Source organism: Oratosquilla oratoria, chromosome 9 (assembly GCF_046742065.1).
Source record: "Oratosquilla oratoria isolate Oo_2021 chromosome 9, ASM4674206v1, whole genome shotgun sequence".
Taxonomy (NCBI): Eukaryota; Metazoa; Arthropoda; class Malacostraca; order Stomatopoda; family Squillidae; genus Oratosquilla; species Oratosquilla oratoria.
In genome coordinates, this window is record NC_134785.1 from 47,743,485 (window position 1) to 47,769,389 (window position 25,905).

Genomic DNA, 25,905 nt, shown 5'->3' on the forward strand with positions numbered 1-25,905 from the left:
TCAGGTCGAAATGGACATGACTTTTCCTATTCAACTTAAGCTAATCTATAGTCATGATGGTCAAGAACTTTACCATGTTAAAATTAATTTCAACGCTCAATGTGACTCAGGTCGAAATGACCATGACTCTTCCTATTCAACTTGAGCTAATCTACAGTCATGATGGTCGAGAATTTTACCATGTTAAAATTAATTTCGACGCTCACCGTGACTCAGGTGGAAATGGACATGACTTTTTCTATTCAACTTGAGCTAATCTACGGTCATGATGGTCGAGAATTTTACCATGTTAAAGATTAATTTCGACGCTCACTGTGACTTAGGTCGAAATGAACATGACTTTTCCTATTCAACTTAAGCTAATCTGTAGTCATGATGGTCAAGAATTTTACCATGTTAAACTAATTCAACGCCCACTGTGACTCAGGTCAACATGAACATGACTTTTCCTATTCAACTTAATTTAATCTACAGTCATGATGGTCGAGAATTTTACCATGTTAAAATTAGTTTCGACGCTCACTGTGACTTAGGTCGAAATGAACATGACTTTTCCTATTCAACTTTATAAAAAAAATAAATCTACAGTCATGATGGTCCAGAATTTTACCATGTCAAAATTTATTTCAACGCTCACTGTGACGTCACGGTATGATAAGATGACGTCATTATGTGATAAATTGACGTCACCATGTAGTCCTATGACGTCAATTTGTGTCCCTGTGACGTCACGAGACGATCCTATGGCGCCATGATCAATCCGGTGACGTCACAGTATAATCACATGATGTCACTAGGTATTAAACATATAGAAGTCCGCTTGTGGGTGATGAGACGTCACAAATTGCCATAGCACACTATTGGATGAAGACGCTCGCCACGGGCTTCGAGGACTTCCCGCGGGAAGACTTGGGGTGAGTTGGATACATACCGAGGGTCCAGGCCCGTCTTCGTGGGAGACGCTCAGGGAACGTCTTCACCCAGGACGAAGCCTCTTGACTAACGCCCACGGACGAGGTCGCTCGGAAACGAACTTGGCCTCGCATACTCCCTTTCGGTTTCTCGCTTACCCCGAGGATCTTCACGAAACTAGTCAGAGTGGTAGGCGTACGTTGGACGGAAGCAAGCGTCTCCACACTCATGTTCCTAGACGGCTAGTTGATACATTTGCCCACCGGGGAGGGTGCATCGGCCGACATCTCAGTGGCTCTGAGTGTGTTGGCGGACGTGGAGTTCGGGGTGGACTGGGACGGGTCTGCCCTTGCTCCCACACAGAGACTTTATTGGCTCGGGATTGAGTGGGACACAGTCAGCGTCCTTCGGGTGCTCCCCTGCGCCAAAAGAGCGTGCTTCTCTCACACGTCCTCCCTCCTTCGGTGGCGGGGGTTTGCCTCAACTTCGCGACCCCGGCCCTTCCACTGAGCCGCTTGGGGCGCCGACGGCTGGTACGGGAGGTCGACAGGAGCATACTGCTTCTCCCGCGTGACCTGCCCGGGCCGATACCCTCAGCACTCCACAGGTTGTTGCGTCCCTGGCTTCGGTCGGGGGCCCTACGCCGGTCGCTCTATCCAGGTTTCAAGAGATCTACGTAGTGTAGCAACTACGCCCACAAGTGTTCGAGTCGTTCTCCCTCCGCTACGGCACCCCAGAGGTGGACCTGTTTGCCTCCCCAAACACGACCCAGCTCCCCCTTTACCTCACCTGCATCCAAAGGACACGCACAGGAGGCCCAGACGCCTTCACGGAGGACTGGAACAGCTGGAGGTACGTATTCATGTTCCTCCTCCAGCGACACTAGTCCTCCTGAAGGTGATGCAGACCCTCAGATCCTTCAAGGGTCAGGTCCTCCTGATAGCTCCCTACTGGCCAACCCAGCCGTGGTTCGGGGAGCTAATGAGATGGGGCCCTTCTCCCCTTCTACTGGGGTCAGCCTGCCTAGCCAACAGCCTTACCGCGCCTCTCCAAGCGTCACTCCAACTTGATAATTGGAGTTTCTACGGGGAGCTCTCAGCCAACTCTTCTCTACAGAGGCAGCAGACAAGATGCTCAGAGCTCACCTTCCGTCCTCAGTGCGGCAGTGTGGGTCCTGCTGACGGAGATTCCGGAACTGCCTTCGGAGACGCGCGATGGTGACCATCTCCGCCAGCATGGTCCCGGACTTCCTGACTTGGCTGGCTACCTCCACCAACAGGGCACCGGCGACTATCTTGCCTCACTATACAGCCCTCACTGATCCGCTACGCTTTGGCATGAACATCCGAGTGCCACAGAGGGCGTGAACCCTCCTAATGAAGGGGATCAGCGCCTCGAGAGAGCCGAGACATCAACCGGTCCTGGCCTGGTCCTTGCATCGTGTTCTGCAGTACCTGGCGTTCGAAAGGGCCATTATGGAGGAAGAACACTTCCCTCGACGCGTCGCCTTTCTGCTCGCCTTGACTACGGACTACAGGGCTTCACAGCTGGCGGCAATCACCCGCCACCCGACCGTCTCCAAACTGGAGGACAGCTCGGCCCTAACCCTCTCTCCATCACCAACATTCCTGGCCAGGAACGGCCGAGTGGACGACATGATCGGCCCTCTCAGAATACAAGCCTTCCTGGAGGGAGGACGCCCACATCCACTGCGCCCGGTCCGTGCGTTCGAAGACTACGTGAACCACACGGAAGAGATTTCTGAGGATCATCTCTTCTACAACTCGAAATTTAGGATTCCCCTAACCCCGAGGTCCCGGGCGCACCTGCCCTTCCGCTTTTTGGGAGAGAGCCGACCCGGGCCATGCCCCGCACGCCCACAGCATCAGGGACTTTGTGGCATCGCTGGAGTTTCTCCGCACCCACTCCGTGGAGCGGGTGCGGGACCTAGGGACTGGACACCGACGACTCCCTTGGGGACACGGTGTCTCTACCAATCGGTCGCTTCTGTCCCATGTGTCGCCATGGAAACGGCTCCACCCCTCTCATCTCAAAAAAGTGGAGGGGGCAAAGGGCGACCGAGGAGTGGGGAGGGGTCAGGAACCGTTTAACAGGATACAAATTTCGTATAATTTACGCATTGTGTGAACAGTGCAATGTTGTGCATGTCACATTCTTCGGCGTGGGTACTTGACGTTTCTTTCTCCCCTCTACTGAGTGATAAAATGAATAAGTCTCCCATAGGAAAGACACACGTAATAACGGTTTGATTCAGGCTTCACCTCTCCTCCCACCTGTCCTCGTCTCATGCATAGCTTCGCTGTGCAGGTTTCTTTCAGCCGATAATATTTCTTTGTCGCGGCTCGTGCCGCTTAAATTCTTCTTATCGGCTTAAGAAACCTGCACAGATTTAGGGTCCCTCCCTCCTCCCACAGGCGAAGCCTTCATTTGTCATTGAAGTGACGCGATGCCCGGCTCGAGCTAGCCGGGTAAGAAGGGAGGGGATAGGGAGGGGGAGGTGGGGTCGACAATGCGCATGCCTGCACAGAGCCGGGAATTTTAAATTTCCGATGATTTTGGCGGAAAATTCAAACCACACTCAACCTTCGGGAAATGGCCATATGACCAGGAGTGTGGTATGGGATTATCACTATAGCTTTGCTGTGCAGGTTTCTTAAGCCGATATGAAGAATTTAAGCGGCACGAGCCGCGACAAAGAAATATTATGAACAAGCAAAAATGAAATTAGGTAATAGGCCAACCAAGGTCACAAAAAATCACAGCTGAGAGTAAACCAACTAATATTTACAACCGACAATATGCGTGTGTCATGACTCATCTACCAAACAGGTCTACAACAGTGGACCAACACTTCATAGCTGGAAATACAGCCACACAGAAAAGGTAACCACTCGGGTCACGCTGGAGAGGCCTCACGCAACACATGAGATCAACCTTTCTTGGGAAGTGCGAGTCACTACAAGACATTTGAAATAAGCATTTCGCGAGAAAGATGAAACTACCTCCCTCCTGTATGGGTCACCACGCAACGTCGATGTTTATGTGTAGGGCTTCTCTCCATTATGGGTCACCATATGTCGTTTGAGATCATTCTTTCGCGGTGAAGCCGCACCTCATAGGTCACACTTGAAATGCTTCTCTCCACTGTGGGTCACCACAGGTTGTTTGAGAGCAGCAGCCTTTCGTGAGAATTCTGCATCACACAAGTCACCATTGAAAGGCTTCTCTCCAGTGTGGGTTACCACGTGCTGTTTGAGAAAGCTGCATCACACAGGTCACATTGGAAAAGCTTCTCTCCGGTGTGGGTCATGACGTGTCGTGTCAGATGACCCTTTCGTGAGAAAGCTGCATCACACAGGCCACATTGGAAAAGCTTCTCACCAATGTGGGTCACCACATGTAGTTTGAGATTACTCCTTTTTTTTATCAGTAACGATCTCAAATCATCTAAGCAGTGTATTTCAGCCTTTGAGAAAGGAAATAAGATTGTAGGACTGATTGCACGATCTTTTGACTCCAAAAGTCCATCTCTCATTAACCTATATAAATCGTTAGTTCATCCATATTTGGAATATGCTGTTTCCGTATGGTCATCGAATCTCACTAAAGACATTGGCAGTTTGGGAAAAGTACAAGGGCGAGCCACAAAACCTATTCCAAATATAGAAAATAACTCATACAAAAATCAATCATAACATCTGAATCTGTTTTCCCTAAAATAAACATAAGACTCGGTTACTTGGTACAGATCTTTAAGATTCCAAGGAGAATTGACAACATCAAGTGACAAAATTCTTCACACTGAATAAAAATCCAAAAAGAAATGGTCTCAAACTGTCAGGAAATAGATTTAATTTGGAAGTGGGTAGAAACTACACCAACTGTGTAGTTAATGAATGGAATAAACTTCCTGCAGAGGCAGTGCAATTTAGTTCAGTTCGAAGCTTTAAGATTCGTTTAGGTAAACACCTAAGCAAGATGCTGTAATGCCTGTCATTTATATTGTTATTATTTGTCTGTTTATGATTATTTGCTTATCACTTATCATTAGTTATGTCAATTATTTTCTACTTACCTATTTGTTATTTAACTTTGTCTAGTTATTTTATTATCATTTATATTATAATTTCTATTTATTTACCATTATTTTATTTATTTTTTGCATCCGACCTAGTTATGGACCAAAAGGTCTGTCGGCATGCTCCTCCTTTGTAATGAGGTAGAGACGATGATTACTCTCCACCAGATGTACATGTGTGAATTAATTATAAGCTATCATCCCTCACAAAATGATCTTGTAAACTTCACGAAAACAACAAATTCAACACAAGAACAAGCACATAAAGGATACTGCTTGACACCATGAACAAGCTCTTCTTTGCACAAATAACAAAACAAAACCGTTCAACAAACTGGATTTATTCGTTATCAACAATGAACAATTCATCATATGACATCTAATATTCTTGTAAAGACTTCACTGAAATGTGATAGTAGTGTCTCAAATGATAAACACTACTGAGTATATTATCGTAGATATATTTACAGCAACACAAATTACAAGTTACATGGGCAAAAAAAAAAAAAAAAAAAAAAATACATAATAGTAAACAGAACCGCATCCTTCATGATACGTAGATATCTATATCCACCACTTACACCACTCTAAAGATTGCGATTTTTCTTTTTATTTTTTGTAATTACAAAAACATTTGTGCACTTAACCCATTCAACTCCGATGACAAGATGTCTTGTCATTTGGTCAAATAAATAAAAAAATCATAAAACACCAAAATGTTTGATCAAACACCAGAAAAATATGACGTCAGTCCTCGCTTCGCTGCGAGCGAAGCGAGGATTGACGTCATATTTTTCTGGTGTTTGATCAAACATTTTGGTGTTTTATGATTTTTTGATTTATTTGACCAAATGACAAGACATCTTGTCATCGGAGTTGAATGGGTTAATGGAACACTTAGGAATCTTTGGTTATGAAAAAATCAAAATTGCAATTATCCAATGGAACCAAAGGTCACTCAAATAACTGCACAACTGAGATTAAAAAACTAACATTTACTCGTACAGCTGACAGTATGCGTGTGCGATGACTAATCTACCAAGCATCAGTTCAATACTTAATAGCTGAAAATACCATCATACAGAAAAAAATTAAATCACTTAGGTCACATTGAAGAGGCCTCTCACCAGCGTCAAGCATAACACGCTGTACGAGATCAACCTTTCGTGAAGAAGTATGAGTCACTACGTGACTCTCAAATAAATCCTTCATGAGAAAGCGGAAAAGGCTTCTTTCCTGTGTGGGTCACCATGTGATGTCTAAATTTACTTTTATTCTGAGATAGCTGCATCACACATTTCACACTTCAAAGGCTTCTCTCAAGTGTGGTTCACTATATGTCGTTTGAGACTACTCTTTTGTGAGAAAGCTTTATCACACAGTTCACATTTGAAAGGCTTCTCTCCAGTATGGGTCACCATGTGTCGTTTGAGACGTGTCTTTCGTAAGAAAGCTGTATCACACATGTCACACTTGAAAGGCTTTTCTCCAGTGTGGGTCACCATGTGTTTTCTGAGAGTAACCTTATGTGAGAAAGCTTTATCACACAGTTCACATTGGAAAGGTTTTTCTCCAGTATGTACCATTATGTGTTGTTTGAGACTTCTCTTTGTTGATAAAGCTTTATCACACAGTTCACACTTGAAAGGCCTCTCTCCAGTGTGTGTCAGCATGTGTCGTTTGAGATTCTTCTTTTGTAAGAAAGTTGCATCACACAGGTCACACTTGAAAGGCTTTTCTCCAGTGTGGGTCACCATGTGTTGTTTGAGATTATTCTTTTGTGAGAAAGCTGCATCACACAGGTCACATTGAAATGGCTTCTCTCCAATGTGGGTCATCATGTGTCGTTTGCGACCACCTTTTTCAGACAAAGTTGCATCACACAGGTCACACTTGAAAGGCTTTTCTCCAGTGTGGGTCACCATGTGATTTTTTAGACTATGCTGTTGTGAGAAATTTGCATCACACAGGTCACACTTGAAAGGCTTTTCTCCAGTGTGGGTCACCATGTGTTTTCTGAGAGTAACCTTATGTGAGAAAGCTTTATCACACAGTTCACATTTGAAAGGCCTCTCTCCAGTGTGGGTCACCATGTGTCGTTTGAGACTGTTCTTTTGTGAGAAAGTTGCACCACACAGGTGACACTTGAAAGGCTTCTCTTGAGTGTGGTTCACTATGTGTTGTTTGAGACGGCTCTTTTGTGAGAAAATTGCATCACACAGGTCACACTTGAAAGGCTTTTCTCCAGTGTGGGTCACCACGTGTTGTTTGAGATTACCCTTCTGCGAGAAATTTTTATCACACAGTTCACATTTGAAAGGCTTCTCTCCAGTGTGGGTCACCATGTGTTGTATGAGATTACACTTTTCTGAGAAAGTTTTATCACACAGTTCACATTTGAAAGGCTTCTCTCCAGTGTGGTTCATCGCGTGTCTTTTTAGACCAGCCTTCCCAGAGAAAGCTGCATCGCACAGGTCACATTGGAAAGGCTTTTCTCCAGTGTGTTTCATGAAATGTCGTTTGAGGCCACTCTCTCGTGAGAAAGTTGCATCACACAGGTCGCATTGGAAAGGCTTCTCCCCAGTGTGGGTCACTATGTGTTGTTTGAGATCACTCTTTCGTGAAAAGGGTGCATCACACAGTTCGCATAGGAAAGGCTTCTCTCCAGTATGGATCACTATGTGTCGTTTGAGCTTACTCCTTTGTGAAAAGGCTGCATCACACAGGTCACATTGGAAACGTTTCTCTCTAATGTGAGTCATTGCGTGATATATAAGATGACTCGTGATGTAGGTGTGCTGTAGACTCCACACCAGATCCTCTTTATAAATGACGGATATATGGAATCAAGGAAATTTTTATATTTACCTCAACCTGAAAGAAAATATATAAGTTTGAAATCTAATCTGTTGAGAGCATGTAATAATAGTAATACAAATGTACTGGGACATTAACCAAGCTGCAGTAGGGGAAGGGAACAAACAACTCTTATCAAAGAAGCTTAAAGGAAGAAGAAATAAATGGAACGCTGAGCAAATATTAAAAATTAAATTCAGCAGAAAATGTAAAAAGAGATTGGGTCAGTATAAACTAATCAGGAAACAAGGTAAAAAATAGCTGAATAAATACTGCATACTTGGGAATAAGTAATCTTCGACAAATTTTCGCTGATGACCACTACACACACACAAACACACACACCAATTATGGATGTCATAACCCAACGCCTGAGGGATTCATGAGAATCTGTTATCTATATTTACAGTAAATATTTTGTATCTCATTTTTCGTACAACCCCCTCCACACTCCCCTAACATTAAGGTTGGCGGTAAAATGAGTAACAATTTTGAATAAAGTATAAAATATGGATTTCTGATACCCTGGTTTGAGAAATAAATTCTCGTCAATATATCCTAGCCTGTCCCTACCTACACTTAGGTTAGGTATGATTCTCCCCGCCCAATACTAAAACACGGTTAGAGTAGTTTATCGAGTTATATCAATTTAGTTAAAACAGCCACTTGAAATGAGTCTTAAGTAATTTACATGAATATTTGTGCCCTGTAACAACCTTACCCTTAATTAATATGAGATTTAATTTCTTAGGTTATGGTGAACGACGCTAATTCTAGAACATTTTGTGAAACTTCTAATATCTTAGAAGTATCATGAAAGTATACTAATACAATGAGGTATTTACCATAGTTCAGCATGTAAGAGAACAAAAAATTGTACCAAAAAAGCTTAAACGAAAAGGAAGAAGTAAAGATAATGGACGACTGAGCATATATAATGATGGAAGGCAGACACAGGAAATTTGCAAATTATCAGAGAAATTAAAAGTCAAAAGAGTGGGTGAATAAACCTTACAAAAAGAAAGAAGTAATAATAATAATAATAATAATAATAATAATAATAATAATAATAATGATAATAATAATAATTAGAATAATGATAATAATAATAATGATGATAATAATGATAATAATAATAATAATAATAACAGTAATAATAGTAATAAATCGGACTATGATGAAGAGTGCAATAGCACAGATAACTGAAAATAAATCTTTATGTCAGAAATACATGTGTGATTCTTGTGAATCCGTTATTGGGTTCTATAGCTAATTACTGGGTCTTCCTGTCTCAGGGAACACCTCCCCCCCCTTCTCTCTCTCTACACACACACAATATTGGCAAGCAAACGAGTGAATTTTGGAAGAAATGGCACCAGAAGCCCAAAAATAATACTTTAAAGTATTCATGTTCATCATCTTAAGTGTGAGAGTAAGAAATAATCTTGTCAAACTTACCTTACCTAGCCATACTTACAGCAAGGCTAGGTTAGACTATCTCCCCCCCCCCCGTCCTATCAACTGTCTAAACAATGCAGATGGTGGGAATATCTTCTTGATTTGTGGTTATTCAATTAAAACAGTCATTTTAAATTAACTGATATTATCTTTTCGTGAAAACTGATTCATGCTCGTTGCAATATTATTTGTAAATTACGAAGACAACATACTACTTTATGGTTAGGTTATGGAGAATATAGATTTACTTAATAATATTTTTTTAAGAACTTTCCAATATAAATTTACTTACTAATATTTGTGAAGCAATGGTTTCTCTTGTGAGCCATGTCGCTACATGTATAACAAAAGAAAAATTGAAATGTGTATAGAGAAACTCAAAGTTAATAAAACACCAGGGCCTGACAGTTGGCACCCAAGAATCTTAAACAAAATGAAAAATGAGATTGTTGTTCCATTAGAAATTATTCTCAAGAAATCCATCATATCCGGAGATATCCCAAGAGAATGGAAGCTAGCTAATGTTACTCCCATATTCAAAATAGGTGACAAAAAACAAAACAAATAACTACAGGCCTATAAGCTTGACTTCAATCGTAGGAAAAATTATGGAAACTATGATCAGGGATGCTATCGAACATCATTTAGTAACTGTATGATAAATGATAGCCAGCATGGTTTCAGACGGAAACATTCTTGCGTGACTTACTCGAATTCTAAAACACAGTTATCTCGAATTGTGACAAAAGAAACAATATAGATTTAATATATCTAGACTTTGCAAAAGCTTTTGATACCATCCCCCACGAAAGACTACTTATTAAATTAGCTTCACACGGAATAAGTGGTAGCCTATTAAGTTGGACTAGTAATTGGTTGAATGATCAAAAACAGGGAGTTGTTTTAAATAAAAAAAAAAAAACTTCTGGAAGGAAAAATGTTACGAGTGGAGTTCCTCAGGGTTCCGTTCTTGGGCCACTTCTATTCATAGTATATATAAATGATATAGACCACAGACAATCTACTGTTTCCAAATTTGCTGATGATACAAAACTGTGCGGAATGGCAAATGATCACTTAAACCAATTAGATATTCAAGATTTAGATAAATTACAGGAATGGTCTGAAAAGTGGCTAGTGAAATTTAACACAAGTAAATGCAAGATTATACACATAGGTAAAAATAACAGTAAGTACAATTACATTTTATTTGGAAATTCGTTAACAAAAGTGGATAGTGAAAAGGATATCAGTGTAATTATCAGTAACAATCTCAAATCATCCAAGCAGTGTATTTCAGCCTCTGAGAAAGCAAATAAGATTCTTGAACTGATTGCGCGATCTTTTGATTTCAAAAGTACATCACTCATTAACAAGCTATATAAATCGTTAGTTCGTCCACATTTGGAATATGCTATTTCCATATGGTCACCGAATCTCATTAAAAACATTGACAGATTGGAAAAAGTACGACGAGGAACCACAAAATTGATTCCAAATATCATAAGAAAATTGACTAAAACATATGAATCTGTTTTTCCTAAAAAAGCGTATACTCAGAGGTGACTTCATACAGGTCTTTAAGATTCTAACGAGAAGTGGCAACATCAAAACTGACAACATTTTTATATTGAATGAGAATCAGACAAGAAATACTGGTCTCAAACTGACAGGAAATAGATTTAATTTGGAAGTGGGTAGAAACAATTTCACCAACCGTGTAATCAATAAAGGGAATAAACTTCCTGCAGAGGCAGTGCAATGCAGTTCAGTTCGAAGCTTTAAGATTCGTTTAGGTAAACACCTAAGCAAGATGCTGTAATGCCTGTCATTTATATTGTTATCATTTGTCTGTTTATGATTATTTGCTTATCACTTATCACTATTATGTCAATTATTTTCTACTTACCTATTTGTAATTTGTTATTTAACTTTGTCTAGTTATTTTATTATAATTTATATTATAATTTCTATTTATTTACCATTATTTTATTTATTTTTGCATCCGACCTAGTTATGGACCAAAAGGTCTGTCGGCATGCTCCTCCTTTGTAATGAGGTAGAGACGATGATTACTCTCCACCAGATGTACATGTGTGAATCAATTATAAGTTATCATCCCTCACAAAATGATCTTGTAAACTTCATGAAAACAACAAATTCAACACAAGAACAAGCACATAAAAAAGATACTGCTTGACACCATGAACAAGCTCTTCTTTGCACAAATAACAAAACAAAACCGTTCAACAAATTGGATTTATTTATTGTCAACAATGAACACCTCATCATATGACATTTAATATCATTCTTAAAAAGACTTCACTGAAATGTCATGGTAGTGTCTCAAATGATAAAATAAACACTGCTGAGTATATTATCGTAGATATATTTACAGCAACACAAATTAAAAGTAACATGGGCACACACTCCAAAAACTCTTTATAATACTATGGAAAACAGAATTGCATCCTTCATATGAAGATATATATATCCACCACTTACACCACTCTAAAGATTGCAATTTTTTTTTTCTTTTTTGTAATTACAAAAACATTTATGCTGTTAATGGAACACTTGGGTATCTTTGGTTATGAAAAAGCAAAATTGCAATTACGCAATCGAACAAAGGTCACTCAAATAACTGCTCAACTGAGATTAAAAAACTAACATTTACAACTGACAGTATGCTTGTGTGATGACTCATCTAGCAAACATTAGATCAATACTTAATAGCTGAAAATACCATCATACAGAAAAAATTAAATCACTCAGGTCACATTGGAGAGGTCTCTCACCAGCGTCATCACACACTGTATGAGATCAAACTTTTGTGAAGAAGTATGAGTCACTACGTGACATTTGAAATAAATCCCTCGGTAGAAAGCGGAAAAGGCTTCTTTCCTGTATCGGTCACCACGTCATGTCTAAGTTTACCTTTTTCTGAGAAAGCTGCATCACACTTGTCATGCATGAAAGGCTTCTCTCTAGTGTTTGCCATGATATCTTGTTTGAGATGACTCTTTTGTGAAAAAGTTGCATCACACATGTCACATTTGAAAGGCTTCTCTCAAGTGTGGTTCAATATGTGTCGTTTGCGACTGCTCTCTTGTGAGAAAGCTTTATCACACAGTTCACATTTGAAGGGCTTCTCTCCAGTATGGGTCACCATATGTTTTTTTAGGTCACCCTTTTCTGAGAAAGCTTTATCACACAGTTCACATTTGAAAGGCTTTTCTCCAGTGTGGGTCACCACGTGTTGTTTGAGACCGCTCTTTTGTGAGAAAGCTGTATCACACAGGCCACACTTGAAAGGCTTCTCTCCAGTGTGGGTCACCATGTGTTGTTTGAGATTACTCTTTTGTAAGAAAGCTTTATCACACAGTTCACATTTGAAAGGCTTCTCTCCAGTATGGGTCACCATGTGTTGTTTGAGAGTACCCTTATATGAGAAAGCTTTATCACATAGTTCACACTTGAAAGGCTTCTCTCCAGTGTGAATCTGTATGTGTAGTTTCAAACTTCTCTTTAGTGTGAAAGTTGCATCACACAGGTCACACTTGAAAGGCTTCTCTCCAGTGTGGGTCACCATGTGTTGTTTGAGAGTACCCTTTTGTGAGAAAGCTTTATCACACCGTTCACATTTGAAAGGCTTCTCTCCAGTGTGGGTCACCATGTGTTGTTTGCGACTTGACCTTAGTGAGAAAGCTTTATCACACAGTTCACATTTGAAAGGCTTCTCTCCAGTATGGGTCACCATGTGTCGTTTGAGACCACCTTTTTCAGAGAAAGTTGCATCACACATGTCACACTTGAAAGGCTTCTCTCCAGTATGTGTCACCATGTGTTGTTTTAGATTATACTTTTCTGAGAAAGCTTTATCACACAGTTCACATTTGAAGGGCTTCTCTCCAGTATGGGTCACCATATGTTTTTTTAGGTTACCCTTTTCTGAGAAAGCTTTATCACACAGTTCACATTTGAAAGGCTTCTCTCCAGTATGGGTCACCATGTGTTGTTTGAGTCTGCTCTTTTGTGTGAAAGTTGCATCACACAGGTCACACTTGAAAGACTTTTCTCCAGTGTGGGTCACCATGTGTCGTTTGAGCCCACTTTTTAATGAGAAAGCTGCATCACACAGGTCATATTGAAATGGCTTCTCTCCCGTGTGGGTCATTATGTGTCGTTTGAGACCACCTTTTTCAGAGAAAGCTGGATCACACAGGTCACATTAGGAAAGCTTCTATCTAGTGTGGGTCCTTATGTGTCGTCTGAGATAACCCTTTTCTGAGAAAACTGCATAGCAAAGGTCACTTTGGAAAGGCTTTTCTCCAGTGTGGGACATCAAGTGTAGTTTGAGATGATTATCATGTGAAACAGCTGCGTCATAAAGGTCACATTAGAAACTTTTCTCTCCATTGTGACATCGCATGATACTAATATGACTCATCAGATAGGTGTGCCACAGACGCTACACCAGATATGTCGACAATACGAGATCTTCAAGTACCTTTTCCAAGGAAATTTTTATATTAAACCTCGATCTGAAATAATATAGTGGCGCATTAGCCAAAATATAGTAAGGGGAGGGGACAAACAACATATATAAAAGATTATATTTAGAAGAGAGAAATGGGAAGTTGAACAAATACATAAAAATGGATTTCTGCAGAAAAAAAAGACTGGGTCAATATGAATTAATCATAAAATAATAAGGAAAAACACACCAGGTGAATAGACACTGCAGAGAGATAAAGACACAAAAACAGGATATCTGTGAATAATTAAGGACTTCTAGAACATTCTTTTGTAAAATGTATTATTTGCTAATTCTATAGTCAGAGATCACCTTCACACAAAGAAAACAAATAAATTTTGGCAGAAATAGCACCAGAAGCCCATGAATAAAACTTAGTTTTTATGTCTATCATCTTAAGAGTGACAGATGAAAATAATCTAGTCAACTGAACCTTACCTATAACTAGGTTAGGTTAGACCCCCCCCCACACACACAGTTCTATGAACTACAAAAACAAGGTGAATGGTGGGAGTAGCTTGTTAAGTTGTGGTTATCCATTTAAGTCAGTCACTTCAATGAATTGCGTTTTTTCTTGAAAATTTGTGCACCCGTAAACCAGGAGGAGCCACCACAACTGGCGCCACTGGAGACTGATGGGTACCCCCCCCCCTGAGATCAGGGTGAACCTGCTACTAATATAAACATCATAATTATGGTCAATAGACCGTGTATATCAACTGTCCCAAACCACCTGAAAATTCCGTGCCCCCCACACCACAATAAATAAATTAATAAATAAATCGATAATGAAGAATGTAAACAAATGGAGAGACCAGCAAAAAGAGTGTCGTATATTATTTTTAAACTAAAGAGGGGCGTTATTATTTATATGTGGTGATATTGTATTGACAAGGAATTCCATGGAAACTCGTTAAAAAAAAAAAAAGATAGCGTGTTACTGGGACAGAGCCGAAAAATAATTTCTGCCAAACAATGAATACATGGACACGCTTGACCGTTGGATATGATGTTTGCTTATTACCTGTAAGACTTCGCTGTCCTTGAAAAATCGATGATACTTCGTGATTCCATATATATCCCATGAACCACAAAGATTCTTGCAAATCCTTATACAAGTCTTTCAAACACGGCTTTACGGTGTTTACTCCTGGCCAGACAAACCCAAATGTACTATTTTATAGAGAAAACTCAGATTCATTGTTTGTTAAGGGGAGACCTTTAATTTACTGGCCACATGACCATGATTTTTTTTCCCAACTGAATTTAAGTAATCTGGTTATACTGAATTGAAAAATTATAATAATTTTGATCAATCAGCTCAGATTATTGAATGACATTGAAAATTCTTAAAACAATGTTTCATTCATTTTTTTATAATTATTTAGTATTAGATTTACGTTATAATAACAAGACTAAATGTATGATGTTGTTTTTAATCAAATCAAAACATGCAAGAATACACATTAATGTGAAAGAAAATATTTTTTCAATAATTTTTATTGTGTTTTTCACCATGCAAGCCAACAGTAATCTACGAACATGTTTATGTCCCATCGTCCCTAATACCTTTCTTCCATAGTGCGATTGTCGTGGTGGAACCTTTCACCTTGTTCTTCGCAGTAGTCTCCACAGTTATCAGGAATATAATCCGGGTGCGATCTTAGAAAATGCATTTTTACTGGTATAGGGGTTCCCGGACACTTGACCGACGGACTGGCCGGAGATGGAGTAAATGTACCTACATGTGTCACACTCGTTATCGTACTGTTAATTATAACGTCAGTAACTTTGTTGAATTGGGTAACTACCATTCTCAGCTCCAAACATTATGAGTAGCCAAGCCCAAACAAAACCAACGTTATCAGCTACTTGCCTCGTCACTGACACAGTCACTGGTCATTAAATTAGTTTCATCGTTAGATGATAAAATTTTGTGAGGGTTTCTTGGCTACTTTGAAACAACGTGGATTGGTGTTATTCGCCGTGGAAAACGACGAAGGCCATTATTTGATCCCTAGAATGGTAACCCTCTATTTCCGAGACCTGAAAGGTAACCCCGGGAGAACTTCTCCTGAGAATTAAAAGTTGAAATAAAACACTTATGGTGGAAATGTTTTAGTTTTGGAAAAATACAACTAAAATACAAATACTCTCTTATTGAAATAATGATTTGAAATAAAACATTTATGGTGGATTTTTTTTTTTTAACAAAGAAAATACAACTACTCTATTATTGAACAAAATTCAAATGAAATCATCCTTTGCATCATAATTGTTTTTGAATAAAAAAAAAATAAAATGGGGACTTTTTCTTGAAAAACTTAATACTTAAAAAACAATGGTGAGATTTATTTTATCTTGTGTAGGCGTGTTCTTGGGTCTTTTGACTATATTCTGGCTGAGGCCCATGCCTCCAGCTCTTCTACAATCTGTACGGGGCAATTAGTAGCCCCGGGGGAGATTCTCCCTTAATGCGATCCCGAAAAAAGAGACAGAGCTGGATAGCATACCCTTTCTCCATCAAGTCTGACGGAACACTGAATGTACTGATCTCGCCAAGCTCCGCCCACCCTCCGTCACGGGTGCATGACATGATTACCACACTCTCCCGGGAGAAAATCACCCCCATGTTACCATTCTAGCGAGAATGTTGAACACTTTCGAGACAATCACACATGGGTTTCCACGGACTTCAAACTCTCTCAAGCAGCATTTCTCAGCCATGGTTCCCCAAAACCCCAGTGGCAATTCTAGGACTATGAAAGTGTGTGTGTGTGGGGGGGGGGGGCAGTTCAGGGTCAACATAGATGTGAGGGGGTATAGGAGGTTAGTTGCAAAGTGAACCTTCATGGTTGGGGGAGTTCAGGAATACATATATGTATGTATGAATGTATGTATGTATGTATGTATGTATGTATGTATGTATGTATGTATGTATATATATATATATATATATATATATATATATATATATATATATATATATATATATATATATATATATATATATATAAATCATTACATATATAGAGATATGAAGGTAGGATAAAAAGGCGCGTGGTCGATTGACATTAATAAATTTAGGAAAGATAGGGGTATAGGGAAGATTGTAAGACGTATAGTTTTCCAAACAGAAGTGTGGATAAATGAATTAATGACGAAGTCAACTCGGGTAAAGATGGCATGTGTGCAAGAAAAGAATGTCACGTCAAAAAGACTAAATAATCCTAGCTTCATAACGGAACAAAACCAAAAACGTATCCATGAGTGATTTCAATCTCATTTTTTTTTTTCACAATCACTCTTAAAAGTTTTTGGACAAGATAGAAATAGGATATGCAAAAAAAAAAAAAAAAAAAAAAAAAAAAAAAAAAAAAAATTGGGGGGGGGGGCACATGGGGGCCACCTGAAAAACTGGGGGGTCCCCCCCCCCTAGAATCGCCACTGCAGAACCCCAAGGTTTCGCAAAAGGTCCCTAAGAGTTCCACAAGAACAAGTGAGCGCTAATACACTTTTGATTTTCTATTTAATTTCATGTACGTAATGTATAATTCAGCATACACGACATGTTCTTGTTTATTGGAATAATGTGGACATCATTCTATCTAACCTATTATTATGGTGAAAATAAAATGAGAAAGATATGGTATACATATATATATATATATATATATATTATATATATATATATATATATATATATATATATATATATATATATATATATATTTTTTTTTTTTATTTTTGCACAGGGGTTTCTTGATACGTGTCATTTATTTTAAGGGTTGCGCAGGGGTAGTAAGGTTGAGAAACGCTGAAATAGAGGGATGACGCAGAACGTTTGGACAGAGAATGGCAGTCACCTACCCTTCTGTTTGCCGTCTACTTTCAAAGCTAAAGAAAGAGCAATCAAACTGGGAGTGAACAATCAAGATGGTAAATTCAGGGGTTGCATTGATATCATCAAAGAAGAAGTATTATATATAAACACAAGACTAATGTCTATCATTGAGAAATAAGGAGTATAAAGATATATTTTTTTTTTCTGAGAGCAGTTGCGCACAATCTTTAAATGTACATGAACATAAATCTTACTGTATTTTATTTATTTTTTTCTGCAATAATTCTTAATCATCTAAGATCAATTGCCAACAATATTTGAATAATGCATTTTACTTAATTTTACTGTCAATATATTAGTTTTACACAAATATTAGATTATTAGTCTTGTTCTACCTTCTAACACTTTTAATTAAAACATTTAAAGTATTGCTTGTTACTATTCACACTTGTACATTTTTGGCCAGGTGTCTGTTTGGTCAAATGTTCTTTTGGCGAGATTCAGGGATGACCTGTCATCCAGGAGGAGCCAAGATAAGAGTGAGGGAGTTGGGTAGATGGGAGTGGAGTGTGTGGGGATGGAATGGGTGGGAATGGATTTTATACCTTTTATTTTTTTGGGGGGCTACCTCCCTTACAAGGGGGAAAAGACTTAGGTATATGTACTATTATTCCATTTGTGTCCATTTTTTATGTTGAGTGAACTGGGTGAGCATATGGAATAATTGAATTCATATATCAATGTTCTCAGTTATGACCTTTTACCGGATACTCACAGAACTAGAATTTAAAGTGCCAAACACAAGCTAATTCTAAAACATTTCATAATTATTACTATTGTTATTAGTAATAATGATACATACATACATATATATACCAAAGGCTCTTTCCCCCTTACACGGGGGGTAGCCAAAAAAGAAAAAAGGCATAGAAATCACTCCCACCCATTTCATTTCCCACATATTCCACTCCCCTCCACCCTCCTCCCTCCCTCCCATCTTGGCACCTCCTGGATGATGGGTCATCCCTGCATCCTGTCCACTGCCCTGGGTCAGAAGTAGAGTCGCAAGACACAGCACATCCACAGCAAGAACGCTTCATAAATCCGGTGACCTCCCTTCTCCGTCCCCTCATGCAAAAAAAGAGAAGACGGGGAGAAATCCCTTTGGGCTGCATCAACTTTTTCCTCATACATACTTCCTCACCCCCCATCCCCTACCCACTCGCCTTCATGCATCACAGCCTCATCTATACACAACTCTTCTCCATTCACCCCTATCTTCTCTCCTCTCACATCCTTCCTCTACAGGCAATCCTTTCTTTTGTAAAGCCTCTTTCACCCTATCCATCCATCTCATCCTAGGACGCCCCCTCATATTCACTCCTTCCACCTCCGCCTTCCACACTTCTTTTACTAATCTTTCTTCACTCATTCTTTCCATGTGTCCAAACCATCCTAATACCCTTTCATCAACCCTATCTCCCAACTCCCTTTCAACCCCTGTTCTCCTCCTCACCTCCTCATTTCTCACTCTATCTAGCCTAGTAACTCCTGTCACACTTCTCAGATATTTCATCTCAAACACATTCAAACTCCTTCTCTCTTCCTCTCTTATGTTCCATATTTCTGCCCCGTACATTGTTGTTGGCACAATCACTCCTTCATATAACCTCCTCTTAGCATCCATTCCCAGATGTCTATTTCTCATTACACTTTTCAATCCACCAAGGCATTTACTCGCTTCTCTCAATCTATATTCTACCTCCACCCCAACTCCTCCCTTTACTGTCATATTCGCACCCAAGTATCTGAAACTATCCACTTCCTCCAGTCGCTCTCCCTTAATGCTCACTTCCAGCCTACTGTCACTCTCTCCCCTTGTACATCTTATCACCTTACTTTTGCCCACATTTATCTTCAACTTCCCTCTTTCACACACCTTCTCAAACTCTGCCACTAACTTCCTCAATTCCTCCTCTGATCCTGCTACAAGTGCAGTGTCATCAGCAAACAACAACTGGCTTACCTCCCACTTTTCTCCATTTCCTTTAATCATCTCCAACTCCTGACCCATTACCCTTGCATTCACCTCTCGCACCACCCCATCCATGTAAAGATTGAACAGCCACGGCAACATAACATAACACATCCCTGACGAAGTCCCACCTTTACCTAAAACCATTCACTCTCTCCATTTCTAATCCTAATGCAAGCTCTACTACTCTCGTAAAACTCTTGACTGCTCTTAACAATTTTCCTCCTATCCCATATATATGCATTACCCCCCGCAGTGTCTTCCTGTCTACCCTGTCGTAAGCCTTTTCCAAATCCATAAAAGCCCAAAAAACATCCTTACCTTTTCCTATAGCTTTCTCACACATCTGTCTTACCACAAAAATCTGATCTACACAACCCCTACCTGTCCTAAAACCACACTGTTCCTCACCAATTACTCCCTCTGTTCCTCTCCTAATCCTCTCATTCAAGACCCTTCCATAAACCTTCCCAACTACACTCAACAAGCTGATCCCTCTGTAACTACTATACACACACTTGTCCCCCTTTCCTTTGTAAAGCAGAACTACACAGGCACTCCTCCAGTCCTCCGGCACTCTACCCTCTCTTAAACAAACATTGAATAACCTCACCAGCCAGTCCACCATAACTGTACCTCCTTTCTTCAGACATTCTGCATGGCATCCATCCAACCCAGGGAATGGATATGATTAAAGAAAATGGAGAAAAGTTGGAGATAAGCCAATTATTGTTTGCTAACGACACTGCACTTGTTGCAGAATCAGGGGAGGGATTAAGGAAATTGTTGTTATAATTATTATTATTATCATTATTATCATTATTATTATTATTATTATTGTTATTATTATTATTATTATTATTATTATTATTATTATTATTATTATTATTATTATTATTATTATTATTATTATTATTATTATTATTATTATTATTATTATTATTATTATCACTGTTATCATTATTATCCAACCCAGGTGCCTAATGATGAGCGCAGGCACCTGGGTTGGATAATAATGATAACAGTGATAGTAATAATAATAATAATAATAATAATAATAATAATAATAATAATAATAATAATAATAATAATAATAATAATAATAATAATAATAATAATAATAATAATAATGATAATAATAATAATAATAATAATAATAATAATAATAATAATAATAATAATAATAATAATAATAATAATAATAATAATAATAATAATAATAATAATAATAATAATAATAATAATAATAATGTTTTTATCATTTGACAATTTTTGGAAATAGACTCATCCACTGGGATTCGAACCCTTGCCTAGGCGGCTTACGTCTTATAAGACAAAGGCCTTACCGACCATGCCATCTCGACCCTACAAAACGAAACGACTTGGTTCACGGCCCAGTCGTTCCGCCGAGGGCACTCGGACAGAACATGGTACGTAATGTATTTCATCAAATCCTTTATGCAGGTTAGTCTTCCGACAAGTGTTTTTATCATTTGACAATTTTTGGAAATAGACTCATCCACTGGGATTCGAACCCTTGCCTAGGCGGCTTACGTCTTATAAGAAAAAGGTCTTACCGACCATGCCATCTCGACCCTACAAAACGAAACGACTTGGTTCACGGCCCAGTCGTTCCGCCGAGGGCACTCGGACAGAACATGGTACGTAATGTATTTCATCAAATCCTTTATGCAGGTTAGTCTTCCGACAAGTGTTTTTATCATTTGACAATTTTTGGAAATAGACTCATCCACTGGGATTCGAACCCTTGCCTAGGCGGCTTACGTCTTATAAGACAAAGGCCTTACCGACCATGCCATCTCGACCCTACAAAACGAAACGACTTGGTTCACGGCCCAGTCGTTCCGCCGAGGGCACTCGGACAGAACATGGTACGTAATGTATTTCATCAAATCCTTTATGCAGGTTAGTCTTCCGACAAGTGTTTTTATCATTTGACAATTTTTGGAAATAGACTCATCCACTGGGATTCGAACCCTTGCCTAGGCGGCTTACGTCTTATAAGACAAAGGCCTTACCGACCATGCCATCTCGACCCTACAAAACGAAACGACTTGGTTCACGGCCCAGTCGTTCCGCCGAGGGCACTCGGACAAAACATGGTACGTAATGTATTTCATCAAATCCTTTATGCAGGTTAGTCTTCCGACAAGTGTTTTTATCATTTGACAATTTTTGGAAATAGACTCATCCACTGGGATTCGAACCCTTGCCTAGGCGGCTTACGTCTTATAAGACAAAGGCCTTACCGGCCATGCCATCTCGACCCTACAAAACGAAACGACTTGGTTCACGGCCCAGTCGTTCCGCCGAGGGCACTCGGACAAAACATGGTACGTAATGTATTTCATCAAATCCTTTATGCAGGTTAGTCTTCCGACAAGTGTTTTTATCATTTGACAATTTTTGGAAATAGACTCATCCACTGGGATTCGAACCCTTGCCTAGGCGGATTACGTCTTATAAGACAAAGGCATTACCGACCATGCCATCTCGACCCTACAAAACGAAACGACTTGGTTCACGGCCCAGTCGTTCCGCCGAGGGCACTCGGACAGAACATGGTACGTAATGTATTTCATCAAATCCTTTATGCAGATTAGTCTTCCGACAAGTGTTTTTATCATTTGACAATTTTTGGAAATAGACTCATCCACTAGGATTCGAACCCTTGCCTAGGCGGCTTACGTCTTATAAGACAAAGGCATTACCGACCATGCCATCTCGACCCTACAAAACGAAACGACTTGGTTCACGGCCCAGTCGTTCCGCCGAGGGCACTCGGACAAAACATGGTACGTAATGTATTTCATCAAATCCTTTATGCAGGTTAGTCTTCCGACAAGTGTTTTTATCATTTGACAATTTTTGGAAATAGACTCATCCACTGGGATTCGAACCCTTGCCTAGGCGGCTTACGTCTTATAAGACAAAGGCCTTACCGACCATGCCATCTCGACCCTAAAAAACGAAACGACTTGGTTCACGGCCCAGTCGTTCCGCCGAGGGCACTCGGACAGAACATGGTACGTAATGTATTTCATCAAATCCTTTATGCAGGTTAGTCTTCCGACAAGTGTTTTTATCATTTGACAATTTTTGGAAATAGACTCATCCACTGGGATTCGAACCCTTGCCTAGGTGGCTTACGTCTTATAAGACAAAGGCCTTACCGACCATGCCATCTCGACCCTACAAAACGAAACGACTTGGTTCACGGCCCAGTCGTTCCGCCGAGGGCACTCGGACAGAACATGGTACGTAATGTATTTCATCAAATCCTTTATGCAGGTTAGTCTTCCGACAAGTGTTTTTATCATTTGACAATTTTTGGAAATAGACTCATCCACTGGGATTCGAACCCTTGCCTAGGCGGATTACGTCTTATAAGACAAAGGCCTTACCGACCATGCCATCTCGACCCTACAAAACGAAACGACTTGGTTCACGGCCCAGTCGTTCCGCCGAGGGCACTCGGACAGAACATGGTACGTAATGTATTTCATCAAATCCTTTATGCAGGTTAGTCTTCCGACAAGTGTTTTTATCATTTGACAATTTTTGGAAATAGACTCATCCACTGGGATTCGAACCCTTGCCTAGGCGGCTTACGTCTTATAAGACAAAGGCCTTACCGACCATGCCATCTCGACCCTACAAAACGAAACGACTTGGTTCACGGCCCAGTCGTTCCGCCGAGGGCACTCGGACAGAACATGGTACGTAATGTATTTCATAAAATCCTTTATGCAGGTTAGTCTTCCGACAAGTGTTTTTATCATTTGACAATTTTTGGAAATAGACTCATCCACTGGGATTCGAACCCTTGCCTAGGCGGCTTACGTCATATAAGACAAAGGCCTTACCGACCATGCCATCTCGACCCTACAAAACGAAACGACTTGGTTCACGGCCCAGTCGTTCCGCCGAGGGCACTCGGACAGAACGGCCGTGAACCAAGTCGTTTCGTTTTGTAGGGTCGAGATAGCATGGGCAGTAAGGTCTTTGTCCTTCAGAAGTTTAGCTTGGTATAACAATGTTTAATGTTACAAATTGGTTTCCACCTTTGTTTTGCTGGTCATAGTATGGTATATGTCTGTGGTAGGGTCCGAGAACAGTTATGATCTGACCATAGTACAAGCCTTGAAAATCCGGGCACCAGGCAACGAGGTAATTGGACTTTTTTCTTATTCTCCTTGTTATCTTACTCATACGAGTACTGGTCCCCTGTACCCTACGTACTTCTGGTGCTTCAGGTTATAATGTACTGCTTCCTAGAGCTCATTCCTGTTGCCCACTCCGCCCTGAGATACAGGTAAAATTTTAGAATTAATTAATAGGTGACCCTAGTTGTAATGTAGCATTCACTATAACATGTTGATACAGTTGTAGAACAATGTAGTATATCATTAATGGTACTACTCTGATATGGCACTCACTCATACTGTTTTGTTACCTTTTAACATTATTTTGATGTTCCTTTGCTTAATGCAATGTTCCTTATTGTGATGGTGCTCAATTTTTGGTCTCGATATCCTATGTGTTCCGAACATTTCAGTAATATTAGCAAAACTATAATAATGTTTATGTGTAATATGTGTATATATCACTGTCCAGTAACGTCGTTACACATTAGTACATACATACATACATATACCAAGGCTTTTCCCCCTTACAAGGGGGGTAGCCAAAAAGAAAAGGCATAAAATCATTCCCACCCATTCCATCCCTGAATACACTCCACACCCCTCCACCCTCCCTCCCATCTTAGCACCTCCTGAATGACGGGTCATCCCTGCACCTTGTCCACTGCCCAGGGTCAGAAGCAGTGTCGCAAGACACAGCACATCCACAGCAAGGCCGCTTCATTAAATCGGCGACCCCCCCTCTCCGTCCCCCAATTGCATAAAATGAGAGGACGGGGAGAAATTCCTTCGGGCAGCGTCAAATTTTGCTCACACATACTACCTCACCCCCCATCCACACGCCCATTCCACCTCATGCTATCACAACATCATCCATATACAACCATTCTCCATTCACCCCTGTCTTCTGTCCTCTCCCGTCCTTCCTCAACAGACATTCCCCTCTTCCCCAAAGCCCCCTTCACCCCATCCATCCACCTCATCCTAGGACGCCCCCTCATGTTCACTCCCTCCACAGCTGCCTTCCACACCTCTTTTACTAGTCTTTCTTCACTCATTCTTTCCATGTGTCCAAACCATCCTAATATTCTTTCATCAACCCTATCTCCCAGCTCCCTTTCCACCCCCGTTCTCCTCCTCACCTCCTCATTTCTCACTCTATCTAGCCTAGTAACCCCCATCATACTTCTCAGACACCTCATCTCAAACACATTCAAACTCCTTCTCTCTTCTTCTCTTATGTTCCATGTTTCTGCCCCATACAGTGCTGTTGGCACAATCACTCCTTCATACAGTCTCCTCTTCGCATCCATTCCCAAATGTCTATTCCTCATTACACTCTTCAATCCACCAAGTCATTTACTCGCTTCTCTCAATCTACATTCTACCTCCACTTTCACTCCACCTTTCCCTGCCACATTTGCACCCAAGTATCTAAAACTATCCACTTCCTCCAGCCGCTCTCCCTTAATGCTCACTTCCAGTCTACTACCACTTTCACCCCTTGTACATCTCATCACCTTACTTTTACCCACATTTATCTTTAGCTTTCTTCTATCACATACTCTCCCAAACTCTGCCACCAATTTCCTCAATCCCTCCTCCGATCCTGCCACAAGCGCAGTGTCGTCCGCAAACAACAGCTGGCTAACCTCCCACTTTTCTCCATTTTCTTTAACCATCTCCAATCCCTTGCCCACTATCCTTGCATTTACCTCTCGCACCACCCCATCCATGTATAAGTTGAACAGCCAGGGTGACATAACGCATCCTTGACGAAGTTCCACCTTTACCTCGAATCACTCACTCTCTCCATTTCTAATCCTGACACAAGCTCTACTATTCTCATAAAAACTCATGACAGCTCCCAGAAGCTTTCCTCCTATCCCATATATCTTCATAACCTCCCACAGTGCCTTTCTGTCTACCCTATCATAAGCCTTTTCCAGATCCATAAAAGCCCAAAAAACATCCTTCCCCTTTCCTATAGCTTTCTCA

General features: G+C 40.3%; 2 protein-coding genes across 2 annotated transcripts in view; one reads left to right on the forward strand and one right to left on the reverse strand.

Moving 5' to 3' along the window:
- Positions 1–5,873: 5,873 nt before the first annotated feature.
- Positions 5,874–15,093, reverse strand: LOC143028067 (uncharacterized). Its single transcript, XM_076189708.1, has 3 exons — positions 14,887–15,093; positions 12,398–13,869; positions 5,874–7,850 (listed from the first exon to the last, which is right to left on the reverse strand). Exons 2-3 carry the CDS (start codon positions 13,500–13,502, stop codon positions 6,331–6,333), a joined length of 2,625 nt encoding a protein of 874 aa, XP_076045823.1. The 5' UTR covers positions 13,503–13,869; positions 14,887–15,093; the 3' UTR covers positions 5,874–6,330.
- A 1,419-nt stretch (positions 15,094–16,512) lies between these two features.
- The window catches only part of LOC143028068 (uncharacterized), a 21,267-nt gene continuing 11,874 nt past the window's right edge, over positions 16,513–25,905 (forward strand). The window contains exon 1 of the mRNA XM_076189709.1: positions 16,513–16,629. Within this exon, the coding sequence (XP_076045824.1) occupies positions 16,513–16,629 (117 nt within the window). The remainder of the gene's footprint in view (positions 16,630–25,905) is intronic.